Source organism: Puma concolor, chromosome B4 (genome assembly GCF_028749965.1).
Source record: "Puma concolor isolate L17-30 chromosome B4, mPumCon1.1.hap2, whole genome shotgun sequence".
Lineage (NCBI taxonomy): Eukaryota > Metazoa > Chordata > Mammalia > Carnivora > Felidae > Puma > Puma concolor.
The window spans coordinates 59,539,461-59,555,385 of NC_141673.1; the positions used below are offsets into that span (position 1 = coordinate 59,539,461).

General features: G+C 48.8%; 1 protein-coding gene across 7 annotated transcripts in view; it reads left to right on the forward strand.

Annotated features, from left to right (window-relative positions):
- Positions 1–15,429, forward strand: part of BAZ2A (bromodomain adjacent to zinc finger domain 2A) — a 35,026-nt gene extending 19,597 nt beyond the window's left edge. For 6 of the 7 annotated variants that reach the window (XM_086713055.1, XM_086713049.1, XM_086713051.1 and 3 more), the window contains 25 exons: positions 234–452; positions 883–1,383; positions 1,521–1,581; positions 2,910–3,018; positions 3,185–3,286; positions 3,446–3,656; positions 4,957–5,057; positions 5,386–5,451; positions 5,636–5,869; positions 6,017–6,271; positions 6,646–6,860; positions 7,623–7,697; positions 7,913–8,093; positions 8,201–8,260; positions 8,453–8,597; positions 9,131–9,789; positions 9,946–10,168; positions 10,257–10,412; positions 10,520–10,671; positions 10,837–11,126; positions 11,224–11,356; positions 11,448–11,594; positions 11,973–12,199; positions 12,320–12,463; positions 12,567–15,429. In XM_086713055.1, coding sequence (XP_086569181.1) covers positions 234–452; positions 883–1,383; positions 1,521–1,581; positions 2,910–3,018; positions 3,185–3,286; positions 3,446–3,656; positions 4,957–5,057; positions 5,386–5,451; positions 5,636–5,869; positions 6,017–6,271; positions 6,646–6,860; positions 7,623–7,697; positions 7,913–8,093; positions 8,201–8,260; positions 8,453–8,597; positions 9,131–9,789; positions 9,946–10,168; positions 10,257–10,412; positions 10,520–10,671; positions 10,837–11,126; positions 11,224–11,356; positions 11,448–11,594; positions 11,973–12,199; positions 12,320–12,463; positions 12,567–12,732 — 4,832 coding nt within the window. In that variant the 3' untranslated portion in view covers positions 12,733–15,429. The remainder of the gene's footprint in view (positions 1–233; positions 453–882; positions 1,384–1,520; positions 1,582–2,909; positions 3,019–3,184; positions 3,287–3,445; positions 3,657–4,956; positions 5,058–5,385; positions 5,452–5,635; positions 5,870–6,016; positions 6,272–6,645; positions 6,861–7,622; positions 7,698–7,912; positions 8,094–8,200; positions 8,261–8,452; positions 8,598–9,130; positions 9,790–9,945; positions 10,169–10,256; positions 10,413–10,519; positions 10,672–10,836; positions 11,127–11,223; positions 11,357–11,447; positions 11,595–11,972; positions 12,200–12,319; positions 12,464–12,566) is intronic. The other variant, XM_086713054.1, reaches the window with a different exon arrangement.
- Positions 15,430–15,925: the final 496 nt, after the last annotated feature.

Below are 15,925 nucleotides of genomic sequence, written 5' to 3' on the forward strand. Positions count from 1 at the left end.
TATTTTGTGATGGATGCTAGAATTTTCCGTTGGTCTGTGCGTTAATACAGAGTCAATGCTTTTCCCTTCATTTCTATTTCAAGCTTTTACAATCCCTAAAGTCTGGTGACTACCGTTTCAGGGAGAGACCTGTGATACGTCCTTAATTTAATATTAGAAAGATGGGAACTAGAATTGGGATATAATACCAGTATTTCTTAAATCTTGTTTTCTGATTTTTCCACATCCTGAAGAGCCAGTGAGTGGAGGACTCTATGGTATAGATGACACGGAGCTGATGGGTACAGAGGACAAGCTGCCTCTTGAGGACAGCCCTGTGATTTCTGCCCTTGATTGCCCTTCCCTCAATAACGCCACTGCCTTCAGTCTCCTGGCAGATGATAGTCAAACTTCAGCCTCTATCTTTGCCAGCCCCACCTCTCCACCTGTCCTTGGGGAGTCTGTCCTGCAAGGTAAGTGAAGAGAGGTAGGACAGAGAGTCTGTGGCCCAGGAAAAGGTGAGAGAACCAGTTCCATAGTTATAGTCTTAGGGGTGGGTGCCTTGCTGGGAGCTGAGGGGGCTATGGGATAGACTAAAGGCATAGGCTGTTACACTCTGACTTCTGCCCTCACCCAGAAGAACTTGTGGGAAAGGAGGAAAAAGGCCAGGGGCCTTACTGGCTCCAGGTAGAAGGTACTTCTTCACACAGTGACAGCAGTATCTTTGCTCTTTGACCTTCGTGAATGGTTGGGGAGGATAGCCAGAGGCTACTTCTCATTTTCCAACCCCAGGGGAAAGCACTGGAAGTAATTCTGTTTAGCTTAGTCTAGGTTTGACGAGTAGATTCTCTTTCTTTGTAGGACACTATTTTTCCTTATCCATCTTATCCCTTTCGATTCCAGATAACACCTTTGACCTGAACAATGGTAGTGATGCAGAACAGGAAGAAATGGAGACTCAGTCTTCAGACTTCCCACCATCTCTGACCCAGCCAGCCCCTGACCAGTCATCCACTATTCAGCTCCATCCAGCAACTTCACCAGCAGCCCCACCAACAGCCTCCCCGGCAGTCTCCCTGGCAGTTTCGCCAGCAGCCTCCCTGGAAATCTCTCCAGAAGTCTCCCCAGCAGTTTCGCCAGCAGTCTCCCCAGAAGTTTCTCCAGTCATCTCCCCAGCAGCATTCCCAGCTGTCTCTCCAACTTCCTCAGCAGCCCTTCCACCAGTCTCCTCAGAAGTCTCCTTGACGGCCTCCCCGGTGACCTCCCCAAAAGTGTCCCCTGCAGCTTCCCCAGCAGCTGTCCTCCCAACAGCCTCCCCGGCAGATAAAGATGTCAGCAGCCTCCCTGAAACCACTGCTGACCTGGAGGAAATCACTGGAGAAGGAGTCACTACTTCTGGTAGTGGTGAGTGTCCAGATTCTGTTTTACTCCTAGCCAGTTCCAAGAAAAGTTTCTGTCCTATGTGACATTTAGCCCTTCCCTGCTGGCCTTCCCTGTTTTGCTTGAATTCTTAACTCGATATTCCTTGTCTTCCTCCCAAGGTGATGTCCTGAGGAGACGTATTGCTACCCCAGAAGAAGTTCGTCTTCCCCTCCAGCATGGGTAAATGCTCTAGTTTGTTCCATATGTTGACCTTGACAAATTTAATGAATGACTCTAGGAAGAAGGAAAGAGAGCTCATCTCTTCTGAGATGGAGAGGAATGGGCTAGACAAGAATGGATTAAAGGACAGTTATCTGCAATGATAATGCCTGACATTCTTAGGCTATTCTTCTCCCAGGATCTGCCTCCCCTCACCTATTCTTCCCTCATCTAGTGGCTACTTCTTTTTTGCTCCAGGGGCTGCAGCTGTTATCTTTTCCAAAGTCCGCAGGTGACCCTAGAGCTCAGATATCCAAATTAGCTGACTTGTTTTATATGCTTAGAGAAGGGATAGCAGTGAATGAGGAATGGCTGAGTTCTGATAAATTGGGATTGATTGATTGATTGATTGATTGATTGATTATTTATTTATTTATTTATTTATTTATTTATTTATTTATTTATTTATTTATGCTCTTTGGAGAGGTAAGGGCAGGAATAGTATGTGACCAGAATGAGCAAGCCAGTTGACATCAAGGGACTTATAAGAATAACTGCCTTCCTGATCTTCTCCACTCCCACCCCTCTAGGCTACTTGTGGTCACCAAGTCTGAGTTCTGCTTAAAGGGTTGATTTGTTTTGTTTTTTAATATTTATTTTTGAGAGAGACAGGCACACAGAGTGCGAGCAGGGGAGGGACAGAGAGAGAGGGAGAGACAGAATCTGAAGCAGACTCTAGGTTTTAGCTGTCAGCACAGAGCCAGATGCAGGGCTCGAACTCAAATTGTGAGATCATGACCTGAGCTGAAGTTGGAAGCCCAGCTGACTGAGCCACCTAGGAGTCCCAGAATTCTGCTTAATGTTTTGAGAGAAAGATAGGGCTTAGTCTTAGAATAATCTGTTTCTCAGAACAGAGTTCCTCACTAAACCTTGGCCTATGAAGGCATTTCATGGAGTCAGCAGCAAGTTTACTCTTCTGCTTGCCTCCCCACCTATCTTTTCTGCCTTTATTCCCTCAAGTCTTCTTCCTCTTTGCTGGAAACCCAGACATTGCCATGAATGGCATCAGGGAGGGGGTTCCTGGCTGCTCATTATACTGACTTTATGTAAAGGCAGGAGTGGAGGTCTTTCTGGGCACATGTAGTTGGGTGGGTTACTTTTCTCCAAGGCCCTGAGGGATTTGTGGATCTGCTTTCCAGCCAAGTTTGTGTCTCATGCTGTTTGCGTCTACATGCAGTTCTAGCTAGACAGATGCAGGGAGGGTCATCTCAGTGGGCTTGGCTCCTGGGGTGGCTTGTGTGTGGGTAGGGGTGTGACCTGGCGGCAGGGCACGTGTGCTTCTCTGGCAGGTGGCGGAGAGAGGTGCGCATCAAGAAGGGTAGCCACCGATGGCAGGGGGAGACATGGTATTATGGCCCCTGTGGGAAGAGGATGAAACAGTTCCCAGAAGTGATCAAGGTAATGTAGCTTTCACGGGCTTTTTAAGGGAAGCACAGGCCCCTTTCTTGGGCCCAGTGGCAACAGGCTAGCATTTTCTGCTCTTTGGCTTATCCTTGTGCTATTGCTGGACCAAGGGATGATAGGGCTATCACTTCATTAATGCCACTTTTCCTTCTCCTTTTAGTACCTGAGCCGCAACGTGGTACACAATGTCCGTCGTGAGCACTTCAGTTTCAGTCCCCGTATGCCTGTTGGAGATTTCTTTGAAGAGAGAGACACGCCAGAGGTGCACATTGCAGGGTTAAATACACTTTTGTCTCTGAGAAAGAGTTGGTGGACAAGCTGTAGCTTCCTTTTGTGGGGTTTGGAGGTTCTGGGCATTGAATGATTCAAGGATCTGGTGGCTTGCACCCTCACATTATAACAGGTTTCTTCGTTACCTTAGGGCTTGCAGTGGGTGCAGCTCTCAGCAGAGGAGATCCCTTCCAGGATTCAGGCAATTACGGGGAAACGGGGCCGACCTCGAAACACTGAGAAGGCCAAGACTAAGGAAGTCCCCAAGGTGAAACGGGGACGAGGTCGGCCACCGAAGGTCAAAATCACCGAGCTGTTGAATAAGACAGATAACCGCCTCCTAAAGAAACTGGAGGCCCAAGGTACAGTGGTGTTTCTTACTTTAGGATTCTGCTTGCTATGTGAAGTATTAGAAATGTTAAGGACTTGCTGATGCCTGGGTTTCTTAGGAGCATGACTGATATTGTCTGGACAGAATGAACCTTCTGAATCACCTCCTCCTCCCTGGAAAGCAGCACCAGGGTCCCAGCGCTTTTGTGGTACTTTTTTAACAACCAGTTTCTTCTTGAATTGCTTATCCTAGTGGAGCCTTGGGCAGTCCCCAGATGTTGATAGGAGAGGAGAGGGCTTCCATGTCCTTTCTTGCCATCTTTTAGCTCCTTGGCTTATTGGTTTGGGTTGTACACTTTTACCTTACTCATTGCCACCATCATGGAGGTTCAGAATTCACATCTGAATCTAAAGATTATTCATGCTGTTTTAGTGGATAGACAGGTAATATGTGTAATTTTTCAATAAATATTGCATGTACCCTGCTGTAGAGTGAAGAATTTGAAAAAATTTGAAGAAAAGTCTTCTGACTCCTCTTCAGAGTTCCAGCTCTGCCACATTCTGACCACATGACCTGGAGCAAGACACATTTTACTAGAAGTATATACTGGTTTATCTGCAGATAGTATCTATCTAATTTGGAGGGCTGCCGTATAGCTGTGGTGCTGGTAGTGTGTCCATGCCAGAATAGAATATCAAGAACATAATGTATTATGCTATCAAGAACATCAATTCTAAAATATTCTATTGTTTGCAGCATTCCACTTCAATATGCAGTCTTGCAAAAGCAAAGAAATTTGTATTTTTTAGTAGAGTAAGGCATAAGAGCCAAACATAAGCAATAGTTATGTCACTGTTGATCCAGTTCTACTGCGATGTCCATTATTTGAGCCCTTTCTTTCTGGCACATTTTTTGTTAATTGGTGCCTCCAACTTTGGAGACGACCCTCTTTCCCTGGCAGTTTTCTTTCTCTGCTCTAAAATCAGTGTGTGGGTAGCTGCCCTTGTTGGGTAGCCTGGGAGAGAGATCGGCTACAAAGCTACTCTGTTGGGGCTTCTAGGACCCCTTCTAAAGTAGTCCCACCTGTTTTAGGGGCTGGGACTTCTGGACAGGAGATACTATTTGAGTTTTTTGTGCTACCCCACAGCCAGTGTCTCTTCTACATTCCGCCCCCCCCCCCCCCCCCCAGCGTTTTCTTATGTGTACCAAAAACCAAACTTTTAGATTTTTCAGGGAGCTGCTTGGGAAGCCAGCTTTGTGACAGGCATGTGCTACTCTGAATGCTGGAGATCTATCTGCCACACCCTTCATTTTTCTTTCTGCCCTCACAGAAACACTGAATGAGGAAGATAAAGCAAAGATGACTAAAATCAAGAAGAAGATGAAGCAGAAGGTACAACGAGGAGAGTGTCAGTCTACTGTCCAAGGGCAGGTGAGGGACATCAGAGAGATTACACAGTGGGTTAGCTTTTCCTACAGTCTGCTTTGTTGCCTCTTCCTTCTCCCTCATTTGCCACCTCCCCACCTCATGTAGCAGCATACCTTCATTACCTGGAATTTTGGGGGGCTTGATTTAGAAAATTGGGCTCGTTCAAGAATCACATGGGTAACTACTCCAGGGTGAGAGAATTGATCCATTGCCAACCCCTCATCCCATCTCTCACCTCTCCTCCCCAGCACCCTTGTCTGTTTTTGAATCCTAGCCCAAGCAGAGATGCTTTCAGAGTTTGAGGAGAAATGACTTCCCTTATGGTTTACAGGCCAGAAACAAGCGGAAACAAGAGACCAAGAGCTTAAAGCAGAAGGAAGCTAAGAAGAAACCCAAGGTAGGTGCATGTACACACAAGTATAACTTTGAAGTCATCAAACTGATTTTGCAAGACATGTGTGAGTTGGTCTTGTTTTATAGCCATGTTTGTGGGCTCTGAGGTGGGGAGGATGGGGACCAGGGAAGGGTGGTGACTGGAATCTTTATGGAACTCTTGGTTCCTTTCTCCCTTGGGTGAGTAGGTGGAGAAGGAGAAGATAAAGACAAAGCAGGAAAAACTGAAGGAGAAAGTGAAGAGAGAGAAGAAAGAGAAGGTAAAATTGAAGGAAAAGGAGGAAGTGGCCAAAGGCAAGTCAGCCTGTAAAGCAGATAAAACGCTGGCCATGCAGAGGCGCTTGGAGGAGCGGCAGAGGCAGCAGATGATCTTGGAGGAGATGAAGAAGCCCACAGAGGATATGTGTCTGACTGACCATCAGGTAGTGAGGGGACAGTAACAGGTTCTGGGTTTCTGGGTTCTAGAAGGGCCAGTTTTGTGGACATTTCCATTCAAGGAAGAACTTCCTAGATATCCGGACTGTTGCCTTCAGTTATGTTTGACAACCCTACCACTTTTATCCTTACAGCCTCTACCTGACTTCTCACGCATCCCTGGTCTGATCCTGCCCAGTGGGGCCTTCTCAGACTGCTTGACCATCGTGGAATTCCTGCACAGCTTCGGCAAGGTGCTGGGCTTTGACCCTGCCAAAGATGTACCCAGCCTGGGGGTCCTACAGGAGGGACTCCTGTGTCAAGGCGACAGCCTGGGTGAGGTGCAAGATCTGCTGGTGCGGCTCCTGAAGGCTGCGCTCTATGATCCTGGCTTGCCTTCCTACTGTCAGGTGAGGGCCTTTCCCAGATGGGTTGGGGAGCCTGGGATCCAGGGCTTTATCTCAGTTTTGTTTTCTCTTTTAGTTAAACATATGAAAGCCCCTCCCTAAATGAGGGCAAGTGAAGGGAGATCTGATTTCTTCTTATTTCTGTTTTCCTTATATTTTCTCTTCTGTTTTTCTTTCTGACTTCCCTCGGCTTATTTTCCTTTAGTTTTACTCCTTTTGTACCTTTTCTTTGTCTTCTCATCACATCTTAGCAACTTTCATTCTTTACCTCTTCTCACCTCATAGTTCTCTCCTAGTGTATTTTCTTATTCCAGATTCTCTCAACTTGTGTTGTTCCACTTTTTCTCGTAACTCCTATTCTGTTCTCCTCCAAACAGTCCTTAAAGATCTTGGGAGAGAAGGTGTCTGAGATCCCACTGACAAGAGACAATGTGTCTGAGATCCTGCGCTGCTTCCTCATGGCGTATGGAGTGGAGCCAGCCCTCTGTGACAGCCTGCGCACCCAGCCTTTTCAGGCCCAGCCACCCCAGCAGAAGGCTGCTGTCCTGGCCTTCCTTGTACATGAGCTCAACGGTTCCACGCTCATCATCAAGTGAGGGGCTGTGGTGGGGAAGGTTACTATATGCCTTGGTGGAAACAAGAAGGGGAGGAGTTTAGCCATCCTGAAGTCGTCCTGGGTGGTGTGTATCCACTGGCGTGCTCTGGAGATGCTGGAGCAACTTGGGACTGTATCTTCGTACCTTCCCAGGGAGAATCTAAGACTTTTATCCAACCTAGGCTGTAGGATGAAACTCCTTTTTTCTTTTCTTTTTTTTTTTTAACGTTTATTTTTATTTTTTTTTTTAATTTTTTATTTTTTTTAATGTTTATTTTTGAGACCGAGCATGAACAGCGGAGGGTCAGAGAGAGCGAGGGAGACACAGAATCGGAAGCAGGCTCCAGGCTCCGAGCTGTCAGCACAGAGCCCGACGCGGGGCTCGAACTCACAGACCGTGAGATCATGACCTGAGCCAAAGTCGGACGCTTAACTGACTGAGCCACCCAGGCGCCCCGACGTTTATTTTTATTTTTGAGAGAGCCTCCGAACGGGGAGGAAGGGAGGGGCAGAAAGAGAGGGAGGCAGAGGATCAGAAGCAGGCTCTGCGCTGACAGCAAGCTCCATGTTGGGCCCAAACTCAAAAACCGTGAGATCATGACCTGAGCCAAAGGTGGAAGCTTAACTGACTGAGCCACCCAGGTGCTCTTCTAGGATGAAACTCCTGTTCAGCTACAGCCCCTTCACCCTTGAGTCTCCCTTCTTTTCTGTGTTTGTTACCACTTCTACCTCAAAATCTCATTCCCTGTTCTCCTCCAGTGAGATTGACAAGACTCTGGAGAGTATGTCCAGCTACAGGAAAAACAAGTGGATTGTCGAAGGCCGGCTCCGGAGGTAGGCACGGGACAGAGGATGGAGCCCAGAGAGGAGAGAAGGGGAAAAGGGTGAAGCATAGCCAAGACTTCCTTTTGCCTGGAACTCGATGCTGCGCATAGCCTCTCCCCTGGGGCCGGGATCTTACCCCGGGGCTCAGGATGGCTTAGATTCCAGGTGTTCCTTTTGTGGCAGTCTCAAGTTCCTCACCACAGCTTCCTTTAATCTGTTTCAAGACTGAAAACTGCTCTGGCCAAGCGAACTGGGCGACCGGAGGTAGAGATGCAAGGGCCAGAGGAGGGCCTGGGGCGGAGGCGCAGTTCTCGAATCATGGAGGAGACCAGTGGCATGGAGGAAGAGGAAGAGGAAGAGACTGTGGCGACTGTCCATGGCCGTAGGGGTCGAAGAGATGGAGAGGTACTAGCCACACATTGAGGACAGTGGGAGTTAGTAAACCGATTTTTTTTCTCTTTCTTGATTCTAATAATTCCCTTTCTCTCATTGTCCATTTGTTTCTTTTTCAGGTTGATGCCACAGCATCAAGCATCCCAGAGCTAGAGCGCCAAATAGAAAAACTCAGCAAGGTATTGTGCTCCTAACCTCCCAGGAGCTGGAGATGTGGGCTGCGAGAGATTTGATCACCTTATGAGTGGGGTCCCAGATGGTATCAATTTTATAGGGAAGCTGAGAGCCATTGCCCTTTTCCCATGTATCGGACAGAGTTACTCTTTGGAAATGTGTTTTTTATTCATCTTCTTTTTCCGCTGCCTACCCAGCGTCAGCTCTTCTTTCGAAAAAAGCTGCTTCATTCATCCCAGATGCTTCGGGCAGTCTCCCTGGGTCAGGACCGCTACAGACGCCGCTATTGGGTCTTGCCCTATTTGGCTGGTATCTTTGTGGAAGGAACAGAGGAGAGCTTAGGTAGGTGTTTTATGGGAGCCTGAATTGAGTCCTATCTAACCAAAGTTAACTAGTTCCTTTTCTTCGTCTAGTCTTTTTGGGCTTTTTTCATTTTATGAGAATCAGTGTAGTATAGTGGTTAAAAGAACAGACTCTGGAGTAAGACTTCCTACCTACTTGCTCTGCCATTTACCAGCTAGCTATATGCTTCAGTTTCTTCATTTATAAAGGGGAGATAATAATAGTATGTGTACTTCGTAGGGTGATTGAGAGGATTAGAATGAGTTAGTTCTTAGGATAGCGTTTTACATCTATCTGGTTCTTAATGTTAGCTTATGATTATGCTGCTTCTGATGATTACTTGAGAATAGTGTTTCTTTCCCAGATACTTTGCTTATTGGCATAACAAGTTGTTCCCAATTGAATCTCAAGCCAAGGAGGGGGCAGGGCAGGGGGATTAAGTCCAAGAGAAAAAATGTATATCCAGTATTATTCACTCTTTCTTCTCCTTATATATCAGTGTATGTCTTAAGCTCTTCACTTTCTCTTTACAGTTCCTGAGGATGTGATAAAGCAGGAAACTGACTCCTTAAAAGTGGCAGCCCATCCAGCCCCCAGCCCAGCCCCCTTCTCTCTGAAGAAGGAGTTAGCTGGCTCCAGCACCTCTGCCAGTACTCCTGCCCGGGCCCGAGGCCGACCTCGGAAAACTAAGCCTGGGTCTATGCAACCTAGGCACCTTAAATCCCCTGTTAAGGGTCAGGGTTCAGAACAGCCTGATGCCCAGCTTCAGCCTGAAATTCAGCCCCATCCTCAGCTTCAGGCTCATGCTCAGCCCCAACCCCAGCTTCAGCTCCATCCCCAATCCCAAAATGGGTTCCTGGAGCCAGAAGGCTCCCCCTTGTCCTTGGGTCAGAGCCAGCATGACCTCAGCCAGTCAGCCTTCCTGTCTTGGCTGAGCCAGACTCAGAGCCATGGCTCCCTACTGAGCAGCTCAGTCCTCACACCTGACAGCAGCCCTGGAAAACTGGACCCAACCCCAACACAGCCCTTGGAGGAGCCAGAGCCTGATGAGGCAGAATCCATCCCCGATTCTCAAGCTCCCTGGTTTAACTTCTCAGCCCAGATGCCTTGCAATGCTGCCCCTACACCACCCCCTGCAGTTTCTGAGGACCAGCCTACACTCTCCCCTCAGCAACCTGCCTCCTCCAAGACAGTAAGTAGCCAGAATTCGTGGTATGCAATTGACTTCATCTTGCTACAGGCTCCACTGCTTGGGTGCGGGCTGTTGCTGAAGCTGGGGCAAGGGGTAGGGCCATTAGGTTCCTCTAAACACTAAAATACCCTCATCTCCTTACGTTTCATCTCACAGATGAGTAGACCCAGTGCTGCCAACCCCTGTTCTCCAGTGCAGCTCTCTTCTACCCCTTTACCTGGGATGGCCGCTAAGAGGCGAGCAGGAGACCCTGGGGGAACACCACAGAGTCTCACAGGGCTAGGACAGCCAAAACGGAGAGGGAGACCCCCCAGTAAGTTCTTCAAACAGATAGAGCAGCGTTATCTAACCCAGCTGACTGCCCAGCCCGTCCCCACAGGTGAGTACCCTTGGGGTGGTATCAGATAGAGGCCATGGAATTCATAGCTAGTTCCCGCTCCCCACCCCCACACATAAACTCTTCACAGAGATGTGCTCTGGATGGTGGTGCATCCAAGATCCTGAGACACTGGATGCCACGCTCAAGGCCCTGCACCCCCGAGGCATCCGAGAAAAGGCACTTCACAAACACCTAAACAAGCACAGGGACTTCTTACAGGAAGTCTGCCTACGACCTTCAACTGGTAAGATACTTTGACCCAAAGCTGAAGAGCCAAGAGTAAATGTTGAGCTGCTGCTGTGGACAAGAGCCTGATTGATGGGCCTTTCCCTCTGTCTTCTGTGTTCTCAGACCCCATCTTTGAGCCCAGTCAGCTACCTGCCTCTCAAGAAGGGATTATGAGCTGGTGCCCCAAAGAGAAGACCTATGAGACAGACCTGGCCGTGCTTCAGTGGGTAGAGGAGCTGGAACAGCGGGTTATCCTGTCTGATCTGCAGATTCGGGTACACTGGGGCTGGCACCGGCTAGGAAGTTGAGGGGGAGGTGTTCATCTCTTGGACTCGGTTAGGAAAAACCTTGGGTGCTCACTTCACAAGTGACCTCTTATGATGCTAATTTTTTTTCTATGCTTATTTACAATGAGTTTTGTTCCTCTCTCCCACCTGCAGGGCTGGACCTGTCCCAGCCCAGACTCTACTCGTGAAGACTTGTCCTACTGTGAGCATCTACCTGACTCTCAGGAGGATATCACCTGGAGAGGTCGAGGTAGGGAAGGACTGGCACCCCAGCGTAAAACTACCAACCCTCTGGACCTGGCTGTGATGCGGCTGGCTGCCCTGGAGCAGAATGTGGAGCGGCGGTATCTACGGGAGCCCCTCTGGCCAGCTCATGAGGTGGTGCTAGAGAAGGCCTTGCTCAGCACGCCCAGTAGTGCCCCCCAGTGCACCACTACAGAGATGTGAGTGATCCCTCTCGCCCATTCTCAGTCTTGGGGAGAAGGGGTAAGTTTAATGGGTCCTGCTCCTCATCCAAAGATCGCCACCTTCTCCCCCCAGATCATATGAGATCACCCCTCGCATTCGAGCATGGCGACAGACCCTTGAGCGGTGCAGGAGCGCGGCCCAGGTGTGCTTGTGCCTGGGCCAGCTGGAGAGGTCGATTGCCTGGGAGAAGTCCGTCAACAAAGTGGTAAGAAGCTGGGACAGCCAGCCCAGTGGGTGGAGTCACTAGCAGGCAGAGGCTTGAGGGCTCACCTCGCCTCTTCATATCCTGGGTCTAGACCTGTCTCGTCTGCCGGAAGGGTGACAATGATGAGTTTCTTCTGCTTTGTGATGGGTGTGACCGCGGCTGCCACATTTACTGCCATCGGCCCAAGATGGAGGCTGTCCCAGAAGGAGATTGGTTCTGTGCAGTATGTTTGGCCCAGGTAAGGCTTCTGCTTTCTCATTCCCGCTTCTAAGTCAAAGGTTTTCTTTCTCACCCCATTTGTTACTAGTCCTACAGATAACCACTTCTTACCATGCCACAGTCTCTCCTTGGAAAGAGCTCCAGGCTGGGTGCTAGGAGACCTGGGTTCTTTCTGGTCCTTCTTTGGAAAAGTCACTTAAATTCTGTAGCCTCACTTGCTTTCCTCATGATTATACTTTTCCTTTTACCTCCTTTATTGGCTTACGTGAATAGATGCACATGTGTGGAAGTATTTCGAAGCCTCAATCACACTTAGACAAGCAGGGATTGTAATGAACTGGAGGGTAAGCAGAGTACCCGTCCAGCTGTTACTCATCTCACCTTTTCCCATCCTCAGCAGGTAGAGGGAGGATTCACTCAGAAGCCTGGTTTCCCAAAACGAGGCCAGAAGCGGAAAAGTAGTTATGAGCTGAACTTCCCAGAGGGGGATGGCCGCCGACGCCGGGTACTGTCAAGGGGTCGAGAAAGCCCAGCGGCGCCCCGCTACTCAGAAGAAGGGCTATCCCCCTCCAAGCGGCGGCGACTCTCCATGCGGAACCACCACAGTGATCTCACATTTTGCGAGTGAGTTGAATGAATTCTGGGGACTTCTGGCTCTACCTTTGCCTCAGTAAAGGGCTAAGAGGGGTCAGGGTATGTCCTTCCTGTGATGCAGCCTTCTCTGTCCCTTTAATGAAATGACAGGATTATCTTGATGGAGATGGAGTCCCATGACGCAGCTTGGCCTTTCCTGGAGCCCGTGAACCCACGTTTGGTGAGCGGGTACCGGCGCATTATCAAAAACCCTATGGATTTTTCCACCATGCGGGAGCGACTGCTCCGGGGAGGGTAGGTAGACATCAGCACCTCCCCTGGCTGTGTGTCGCTGCTGTAACTCTTCCTCCCCCCCACCCCCCGCCCCTACTCACAGCTCTGCCTCCATCCTGCCCAGGTACACCAGCTCGGAGGAGTTCGCGGCAGACGCACTCCTGGTCTTTGACAACTGCCAGACCTTCAATGAGGATGACTCTGAAGTGGGCAAGGCTGGGCACATCATGCGCCGCTTCTTCGAGAGCCGCTGGGAGGAGTTTTATCAGGGAAAACAGGCCAATCTGTGAGGCACGGGAGGTGGGGAGTCACCTGGTGGCATCTCCCCCTGCCCTCCAAACAAAAAATACCCTGCCATTCTTACCTGCTGATGCTGCCCTGGGTCCAGACTCAAGTCAGAGATCTAATCCTGATTTTTGACCCCACCCTTGGCAGTGCCCTACGTCCTCTTATCCCTACCTACACCCCTTTCTCCCTTTCCTCCTCTTGCTCCTCAAATAAGAGGGGCAGAGATGAGGTCCTTCTGGACTGAAAGCCAAAAAAAGAAAGAAAGAAATAATTTTTCCTTTCTGTTTTATTTCCTAATTTAAAATGAGGAGGAGGAAAGAAGTCCCTGCTTCCTCTTCCCAGCTTCTTCTCCTTCCCTGTACGTGCCCCAGCATTCTGGGGCTGTTTAACAATAGCAATAGTTCTAGTGAATGTGTGAAACCGAGAAACACTCTGTACTGTGTGTGGACCCGCAGTGACGGCCAGTAAAGTGGACTTAACTCCCAAGTGTGTCGAGCCGGACACCGGGCCCTGAACATGCTGCTTCCATGTTCAGTCCCTCCCCTGCTTCTCACTTTCTCAGTTTTTCCTTTTCCCTACTTTCAGATTTTCTCTCATCCAATAATGTAAAACTATCGTGTACGGGTTCCTCTCCTCCTCTCTCTTCCCCCAAATCTTTTTTCCCTTCAGAGGAAAAAGAAGTTCAGAGGTCCCTGTCTTTCTCTCTGTCCTCATCTTCCTGCCAATAGCTATCCCATTTATAATGTTGGATACTCCTCACGTGCTGAGTTTCTAGCCTTTTTTGAAACTCAGTAGCTGGGGAGAGGGCAGGGAGGCACCCTGGACCCTGGGCCTTCCAGCCTCCTTCCCCACCTCTTACCCAAACCTCCCTCTTGGGAACTCCTCAGGGACAACTACTGCTGAGTTTGGGCGCACTCCCAAGATGGAGGCCAGGTAGCAATCAGCTGGCCTCAGAGAGAGGTGTGTGTGTGTGTGTGTCTGTCTGTGGGTATGTGTGGTGTGTGTGAGGGAGTGGGAGAAGGGGGGAGGGTGGGAGGATGCTGTGATTGTGCCCTGTGTTGTTTGATGGCATCCAGGTTCCCTAAGTATCTGTTTTTATTTCCACCTTCCCTAGTGTTTCAAACCATCACATTTTTGTCCTTGGGAAACCACAGGAGCAGTTTTTCTGGGTATAAGGCTGTGTCTCCTCTCCCAGGCATTTCTGTTCCAGCCTCTTCAAACTGTGCAATCTTTCAGCAGGAACTCCCTCTCCTTTCAGTAGCTTGGAGTCTTAAGCTTCTGTAGGGAGAGGGGTAGAACTGGATCTTTTCTTAATCCCATGAGCTTCTGTGGGTTTAGTTGTGCTTTTCTTCCCTTACCTACTTCATACCCGGGGCCCCTTTCCCAGCAGCAGAGACCCCAGAGCACAAGAGAGTAGGGAAGAGGGCTCTGGGCCCACCGCTGCCCTACATGTGACTATGCCCAGGTTAAGCCCCAGCTTGTGAGAGGAAAGCTGCTAACTCCCAGCCACAGCCATGGGCCCCCACCCCCTGCTCTCCTGCTCAGCAGAGCCCCTCCCATCAGAGATTACGGGTACTTGCACTGGGGAGGTGGCTGCTGGCGGCCCAAGCAGAGAGCCCAGGTGACCAAGAAATGTTCCATTGGTGGGGGAGGGCGTGCCAGGCAAGGTGGAGCATTCCTTGTCCTTCTGGCAGCACTGGACAGCCACTGAAGGGGGTGGGGGGCAGTGTGGGGAGGTCCTGGGGCAGCCCCTTTCTTATTCCTCTATGCCCCCCACCTCCCCCATGGCCTATTTCTAAAGTCGCCTTTTCTGTCAGATAAACCTCAAAACTTTTAATTTTATGTTTGTTTTTGTTTTTTTTTTTTTTTGCTTTTAAGAGGTGGATTGAAGAATATTTGAATTGACTTTATATTATGCATAAATATTTATATTTTATCTAAATAACTGCGCTGTAACAAAGTTTGTGTTAGTCAAACGTTTGGAACTGTTATAGTTGGGGGCTCTTCTTTCTCCCCATGGCAGTTTTCCCCTGGTATAAAATGTACTAGATTAATTTCTATTGTTGGAGGCGAGGTGGATGGGGGAGTGAAATCTCCATGTTCCTGTTTTGTATTCCTCTCCCAGCTCCATCTCTTTCCCTAGGGACCAGGCACTCTTAAGGTGGGGTGGAGTCCTAGCCTCAGTTTGAAGAAGTGGGGGCTTTAAGGGGGGTGGGGTAGGGCATGATCAAAGGGGCCATTTCTCATGTTTCTTTCCCTCATCTTCACTGCCCCTTGAGCTAGGTGGATTTTTCTCTTCTTGTCAAATAAGAGTATTCGGTAGGGAAGGCAGGTTAAAAAAAAAATAATAAAACCCACTCCCTGCCCCTTTGTTTCCCCTCCCCTCTATCAGTCTGGTAACAGGAAGAAACCACACCATCAACACCAACAAGTTTCCATGTTCCTTTTACAACAAAAGGGACTTGACTTTTTATATAACCAAATGTGGTGTTTTAGTGACTTTTTGATAATGTACAGTTTTTTGTGAATTTAAATTTATTTCTTTCTATATTTTTAGGACCAATCTCATTTTTAATAAGGTTTAAAAAAGAAAAAAAAAGGTCTAGAGAAAAAACTCCTGTTTTTGCCATGTGATGTTCCACAAGTGCAGCTGTAGAAAAGTGCTTGTCAGTTGAAATAAAAACCACATTTGATAGAGATTCAAAAGACTCTTGTGTATTTATCTTCCCTCCAGCATAGGTTCTCACACTTGCCTAAGGGAAAGACTGGGTGTTAGGGTGAGTATGACTTGTACAGGAGACAGCAGGCAGGGGAGCAATATGCCCCTAAACTTCCAAGGTGTAGCCCCAAACCTCCAAGCTTGGCCTTTGCTGTACAAGAGGCATCGAGAGCAGGATTTCTGCTTACGTGGATGGAACAGATTCTTAGTGCTCCTGGCCAAGGTGCTGGAGCAAAGTGGGATTCAGAGTGCCTAGTGCCCACCTTGTGAGATGCCGCCTTGGCTTCCTAAGCTGCCACTTATGTTCCCACAGTAGCAGATACGGGCCCATCACCAACCTCCCAACTTCCCCCCATGGATAAAACACCAGGAGGTAGACTTTTGTGTTTTATTTCAAAACAAAAGTTGAAAGACAAAATGAAGCTCTACCAAATTGTAGGGAAGGAACATGAAAATACCAAGGGTCAAAAAGGAAG